General features: G+C 45.5%; 1 protein-coding gene across 1 annotated transcript; it reads right to left on the reverse strand.

Annotated features, from left to right (window-relative positions):
• Positions 1–4,870: 4,870 nt before the first annotated feature.
• Tas2r40 (taste 2 receptor member 40) lies at positions 4,871–5,833 on the reverse strand. Its single transcript, XM_004629029.1, has one exon. The coding sequence runs from the start codon at positions 5,831–5,833 to the stop codon at positions 4,871–4,873; it is 963 nt and encodes a 320-aa protein (XP_004629086.1).
• Between the last annotated feature and the right edge of the window lie 1,597 nt (positions 5,834–7,430).

The following is a 7,430-nucleotide window of genomic DNA, read 5'->3' on the forward strand; positions in this document are numbered from 1 at the left end:
TCTCTCTCTCTCTCTCTCTCTCTCTCTCTCTCTCTCTCTCTCTCTCTCTCTAGGAACTTAGACTGCTTCTTCTGCATTCTTAAGTGACTGAAAAAAGTGAAGGCAAAAGTCATATTTTATGACACAAGAAAATGATATCAAATTCCAATGTTAGTCTCCATAATAACATTTTCTTGGAGCACAACTGTGACCTTTCATGTATACATTGTCTCCGGTGGCTTTTGTGTTATAGAAGTAGAGGTGAATACTTGTGGCAGGGACTTTATGTTTCCTGCAAAAGAATACTGACTAGCTGGTCCTTGACAGAAAACACTTGCTGATCCCTAATAGAATGCTCTGTTTTGGTGAAGGCAGCACTTAAAGCAGAGTGCTTGCTGTTTGACTTTTGGATGTTGCCAAGTGGGTTAGAGGACTGAAGGCTTTCTCTTTTCACCTTTGCTCAGGCAGATGAGGTACCGCTGATGCTGCATCTGTGTTCTGCCACCTTGTCTATGTGCAGCTGGCCCGGTCTAGGTGGGCTCTGAGCTTTCCAGAAGTGGCCATGGTTGGAACATCCTCGCATCGGATAGCCAACCTCCCAGCCTCCCAGCCTCCATTTGCTTCTCTTTAGAATGAGAAGACTTACATTTATCAGCAACCTACTCTGGACCACACATTGTTCATCCAACACCAGCTCACTCATCTCATACAATGGATGAACCTAAGAGGTGGATGTTAGATTGTGATAATAACTTCCAGAACCTGCCCAGGTTCCATCTCAGGAAATAGCAGAGCCAGGACTCTCGCTGTTTGTGGACTCCAGAGATGGCATAGAGGTGGGGGTGGGGCAGCTCCTGAGGAGCCCCTGAGGTTTTCCCAGTCCCCTTTCACCTTGGCAGTCTTCACTGGGCCCCTGCTCACTGTCCAGCCACACCAAACTAAGGAGCTTCTTGATTTTTTTCCCTTTGGATTGTCTTTAAAGCCACTTTCCTTTTTCCCCCTCTTTCTGATGAACTGAGAGATGAGACACACATAAGATGATTTATTTAAAAAAGTGAAAATCTAATGAGAGATAGAGCATTAAAAGAAAAAAACCTGTCCCCCAAGGAAGTTGGTTGACAGTCGAGCATCTGGACAGTGTTCCACCCTGAGCTGGAAGTGTCCCAGCTAGAGGTGGTCCTTTCGGGGGCTACACTGGGAAGACTACCAGTTTCTGTGCATTAGCCGGAATCCCCAAGCACCTGGGCCCTGTCTGTGGCGAGCTTCTCTGAGTGGAGACTGACTGAGACTGACTTCCGCACTCAACACCTCACACCTTCCCGTTCAGTTTCTTCCGCTCTGGCGCCTTACCCTACATCCTTTCTGCCATCTCTGCCATTTCCTGTCCAGCCCTATCTCCCCTGGGCCACCAGGGTGCGTCTAACATCTTTCATCTATAGCAACATCGGTCAGTGTGAAGGGTCTCCTCTTCCCAGGACACCTGAGAGGAGCCTTTCCTGACAATTGTCTCCCTTGAATCAACTGCCTTCTCCTTGGCTTGGAAAAGAGTCCAGCAAGCTCCTGCAGCCTTGAAGTATTGAGGGCTGAGCTCCTCAGACTGTCTTCCTCTTGCACACACAAACCAGTCTTCCTGAATGTGTAAGCAATTTCTACTCCCACCAAGTCTCCCCTAAAGATCCTACTTTTTTTTTTTTTTTCCAGAAAAGGGGTCTCACTATATTGCCCAGGCTGGAGTACAGTGGCTATTCACAGGGGTGATCCCACTACTGATCAGCACGGGAGTTTTGACCAGCTCTGTTTCCGACCTGGGCCGGTTCACCCCTCCTTAGGCAACCTGGTGGTCCCCCACTCCCGGGAGGTCACCATATTGATGCCGAACTTAGTGCGGACACCCGATCGGCATAGTGCACTGCAGCCCAGAACTCCTGGACTCAAGTGATCCTCCCACCTCAGCCTCCTGAGTAGCTGGGACTACAGGTGCGCACCACCATGCCCGGCAAGATCCTACCTCTTGCCAGAGAAGATGAAGAAACTGAGTCAGATGGGAAAGGTCCTTGTCTCCGTGTCTCTGTTTCACTCTTTTCCTATGGTGGGCCTGACTCCTGCCTTGCTTTCCACTTCCCTCTCCTGGTGTAAGACTCGTCTCAGCTGGGTTGAGTTGAGCATGTGCGAGAATTCCCTGGGGGAGAATTCCAGTGTCCTCCAGACTGGAATCGCTCAGCAACGAAGTACCCCTAAGCTCTTCCATGTGGTTGAGTAAAACCCAGAATGAGCGTGTGGGCAAAGGAAGCCATACCCCCTCCGCTGGGGAGGAAGACAAGAGGGGACTGCCAGGTGGCTCCAACCAGGATGTTGGGACAACAGCAAGTCAGGCTTTGCTTTTAGTTATAGACTTTCTTCCAGCAAAATCTAATTTTTGTCTTAAGCTTTGGATTTTCTGTCTAAAAAGAACTAATTTGAAGACCCTGTACATTGGCCCTTTCTGGATGTTTAGCTGGGCTTTATGTAAAGAAAGTGAATTAAGGGAAGAAAGAGATACGGAGAGAACTTTATTTGGTTGGAGGCAGAGTGAGACAAAATATCAATAAGGATGTCACTTTCCTGAAAGCTCACTTCTGTTAAGCTCCAGCAAATGATGGAACGATTATTTCTTCATCATAAATCTGGGGATGGATTATCCATGTTGTCTTGGAACCAAATTGTTCACACACAGATGCATTGTTTATATCCAATTAATGGCAACTTTAAATACATTTTTAAAATTTTTCTGTGTGATGTGTTAGAATACACTTAGTGAGTGTGCTTGCCTGCTGATTGGCATTTTTTATTTGGGAAAAATATATACTTCTCTATTATGTTTTTTGTGTGTGCAGGGTTTCACTACACAGCTTGGATTTGTGGTGATCTTGCTGTTTTCAGCCTCCCCAGCACTGGGATTACAGGTGTGCACCACCATGCCCAGTCTCGGTGTGCCCTGGGATGAGGCTGGCATGGCATGTGGTGCTGGGAATCAAACCCCTGTCCCTGTGCTTGTTTAAGCAGGTGCTTAGTTCGCTGAGCTATCTCAGTGGTAGTTTGGTGTGTAGGTGAGGGTGTGCATGTGCATGCACATGTGTGTGTGTTTTTACAGTGTATTAATACATAGAACTCTCTCTGAAATACAGAAATATCTCATTTCACCAATGCATCTGTGTGTGAACAATTTGGTTCACAAGCAGGACTGTTCAGCAAAACTTCACTTCTTTTTGTGAGTGCCACATCGCAGGATGAGCATGACTGTGGCCACCTCCCCTGGACCATGTTCCCCAGCAGGATGGAGCGAGTCAGGTCAGTGAACTGAGCTAGGTGCTCAGGAGCCAGGAACACAAGGTTAAGTCCCTGCTACCAGTCTCACACCTTTATTGGAGGGCTACTCAAGCTTGTGATGATCAGCAGCATTCTTTTTACACCTGATTGAATAATTACAATTTTAAAAATGCCTACGTAAAGAAAAACTGACATTTCTCCTTGTCCAGCACAAGCTGTCCCAGGGGGAGGTGCCTTGTTTGGTGAATGACCTATTGTGACAGTGGTAACAATGCCTTCCTGACAAGGAATGTTTTCTTTCTCAAACAGCCACTCCCTGGTGACCTGTCCTGGCCGTTCTTTTGTCCAAATGGCCCAGAACTGGTAGAGCTGGAGGCACAGGTGCTGATTGCTTTGCCACAGACCTGGCACTAAGAAAAATAAAAAAAAAAGGCCTCCCTTGCTCTGGCCTCTTTCTGCTTTCTGTTCATTTCACTCCTTTTCCTTTATTCTTCTTTTCCTCTCTTCCCATTTTACCTTCTCCCACTTGGAAAATAAGACATTCAAGGTGGGCACTGGTGGCTCATGCTTGCAATTCCAGCACTCTGAGAAACTGAGATAGGAGAATTACAAGTAATGCCTTGCTTGGTTAACTTAGGGACCTAGCAAGATCCTGTCTCAAAATGAAAACATAAGAAAAGGTCTGAGGAAGTAACCCTGTGCAAAAGCCCCAGGTCAGTTGTTCTGTAGCCCTGAACAACAAAGAAAACAAATTAGACCAAATCAAGCTAAACTAAAACAACCGCAGTGGTGGCAGCGACAACAACAACAAAAGCCATTAGGCTGACCATCTACCTGCGCTGTTCTACTTCATCTTTCCTGAAGGATGACCTCCTGCATTGCTGGTCTTTGTCTACACATTCGCTTTCTAGTCACCATGCCTGGAAAGCCCTGGAATCTGGGTGCTGTCCTCCCAGTCCCGTCAGTGCACAGGGCCTCTGCCCTCCTCATCCCATGCAAAGCTGTTCTCCAAGCTTCACTTTCCATGGGATACCTGCAGCACTTGATTGTGCTGGCAGCCTTTCCTTCTAGAATTCTTTCCAATTGTAGGCATTCTGGTTTTCTTTCTCCCTCCTGGCCTGCATGCTGTCTCTTCATGGGCCTTCCTGCCTCTAACTCGGGTAGGGTAGATGACTGTATCTTTTTTGTTTGTTTGTTTGTTTTTACTCAGACCAAGATAACCTTGAGAATTAAATGGTTCTCAGTGGGCAACAGATATTGAGCAAACCTTGTCATAGGCAAGTTGAGATCTAGTCACCTCCTTAAGGCTCAGGGTAAAGGGAGGGTAGGCAACAGCCTAGGAACAATATCAATGCATCTGGATCAAGGAGCTTTTCTAAGTCCTTCTTCAAGTTTATTAGCTATTGTTGCTTCAAATTGGAACTGAAAGATTTGACTTCACAGTCATGAACTAATTCAGTAATCTGAGAAGAAATATCAGAGCAGATTTGCTGATGAACAGAATGGGTGAAGGGAGATTCAGGAGAGGAAAAGGCAGAGTGGTTGGGCCTGAGCTTGGGTATCTCTTGGTTTTCACTCAGTGAATTTATCCTCTGAGATAAAGCAGAACTCTGTGCTGATAGCGCTTCCAGGTTCTCCTCAGCCCAGGATTACACAGGATGAGCTGCACTGAGTGGCTGGTTGGGTAGGCCGCCATGATAAATCTGCACACAATGTCCCAGGGGCTGTATATGTCAAAGATGCTGGCTATGTTTATAAATATAGCCAGTGCATTGATTACATAGAGGATGAGAAACCAGCTAGTGGATTTGATGGCTCCCCAGTGAGCCTCCATGCTGGGGTCCCTGGAGCCCGTGGCACCGCTCTTCATGTGCAAGGTGTGTCTCTTGAGAGAGAGGATCAGCAGTGTGGCCGCTGTGAGGAACAGGAGCAGAGGAATGCAGATCCCCAGGTAGTAGAAGAAGCTCAGGTTGACCACATTGGTCTCCGTGATGATGTTCGTCACAGTGGTGTTGGCGGAAGTGACGGGAATGGAGCTGTTCACATACGTGTTGAAGGTGTTTATAAAAAAAAGAGAGCACATGCCTGAGGAAACCAGCAGTGACAGGCACACGAGCCGTGGCATCAACACCCCAATGTTCTTCTTCAGCATCAAGAACAAAGGCTGGGCAAAGCTGGCAATCTTAAGACAGTAGAAGACATTGAGCCATGCCGCAAGCCAGAGGTTGGCATAGTTCAGAAACAAAAGTGTGATTCTGAAGAACTGGTCCAATGACTTTCGGTAATAAACGTCTTGGAAGGACTGTCTGAACATAAAAGTCACCATCAACCAAATCTGTAGTGCAAGCCTGGAAGAGCTCAGCATCAGCATAAGGCCATCGGCAGTGGGGAGCCTTTTGTTCCTGACCCATTCAGCCCCATAGACAGCTGCAATGAAGCCATTCCCAAGTATACCACTTACGCATTCTGTGCCGAAGACCACCAACGTGAAGGTGACTCTAAAGGCAGTAGGGTCTTGTGCAGTGGCATCTCGTTGCACTACGGCCATTCTTTCTTCCTAACTTTCAGGTCTCTACCTCAGGAACTGGTGCCTGCTGTGCGATCCTCTGGCCTTCACTCAGTGATACTGTACTTTTCCCTTTAGTTAATGGTTATTTCTAAGTTTCCTTCATTTGTTTGTTACATGACAGGTTGAGACCTGGCATGCAAATAATGACTGGGTCTGGTTACTGCTCTGTCTCAGTTTTTCATAAAGGCTCATATGTTTTGGAAGCTCATTGGATTGAACACCTCATAAGACCCATCTGACTTGGTAAGTTATGAAATCTCATACTGTGTCTCTTATTTGCTTTCTTCTGCTTCTTTTCTTATCTCTTGTTTGGGACAGGCTTTTATTCCTATAGTTACCTTGTATGTGAAAAACAAATCCCCAGGATCTCTGGTGTGAACATTTTTTTTTTAACTCAGAACCAAATTTCTTTCATAAAGGCCAGCTAATATAATATCTGCAAACACGGAAAATTGGGTTCGATTCGAATAAGTTGAAGGCAAGAAAGCCAGTTTTCGTTTTGTGTGTGTGTCACCAGTTAAAACTCAGTGACCCCCACATGGCTACTTGAGTCTGGAAACAGGTAGACTTGGCCTGGGAGAGCTTCAGTGTGTTCTGAACATGAACTTGGAGTTGGGATATGTGATGAAATACTACAATTTGGGATTGGACTTCCTGCTTCTCAGCTCTAGTGAATGAGTGTGAATTCTGCAGTGTTTTAAAAATATATAGAAATTTTCAGGATTCGCTCCAAATCTCCTAAATCAGAGCCTGGAATAAGACTCAGGTATACTATGTTTTTTAGAAAGCTAAATGGTCATTTTGGCTATAGTGAGGCTGGAGAACAAAAGCCTTAGGTGGATGCTGTGAGCCATGGGCCACATTTGGCCTGCAGTTGTATTTTATCTTGCATTGTTTGATGTTGGACAGCTTTCATCTGTCATTGGTCAACTTTTTTTGTTGTTTTATTGGCCAGTATTTAGGTTTAGGAGATTGTATACATGTATATACACACACAATCTGTCTTTGGAAAATTAGATTTGACAATATTTGGTCTGCTGATGAACTGGCTGAAGCTGGGTACTGGCTGCTTATTTTGAATAAGACGTGCAACTTTTAAATTTGTTAATTATATATTCCAATTTTTAAGGCTTTTTTCACTCTTAGGTTTGGTGCTGGCTTCCATTTACTTCTGTGCTTGTCCTTCTATATTGTTGATAATGTAAATGGAAAGATGATAAAATATATTTCTTGGGCCAGCTAAATAGCTCAGTGGATTGAAGTGCCTGCAAGCAGGTGCAGGTGCCGGGGGTTTGATCCTTGGGCCTGCTGTGCTGGCTCTGCCCATGGGGTGCACTGAGATGGCAATTGAGGCTGGGCGTGGTGGCACATGCTTGTAATTCCAGCTCTTGGGAGACTGTAAACAGGCAGATCACTATCAGTCTGATCTAGTAGTGAGACCCTGAACACCCTGTAGACTCTTCCCCCCAAAAATGTATTTCTCTACCTCTAAATTAATTTTATTCAAAATACTGAAATCAAAAACTTACACAGCTATATAATATGAATACATCTACCAGTGCGTTACTTGTATAAA

This window comes from Octodon degus, unplaced genomic scaffold, assembly GCF_000260255.1.
Source record: "Octodon degus isolate 3935 unplaced genomic scaffold, OctDeg1.0 scaffold00027, whole genome shotgun sequence".
Classification (NCBI taxonomy): domain Eukaryota; kingdom Metazoa; phylum Chordata; class Mammalia; order Rodentia; family Octodontidae; genus Octodon; species Octodon degus.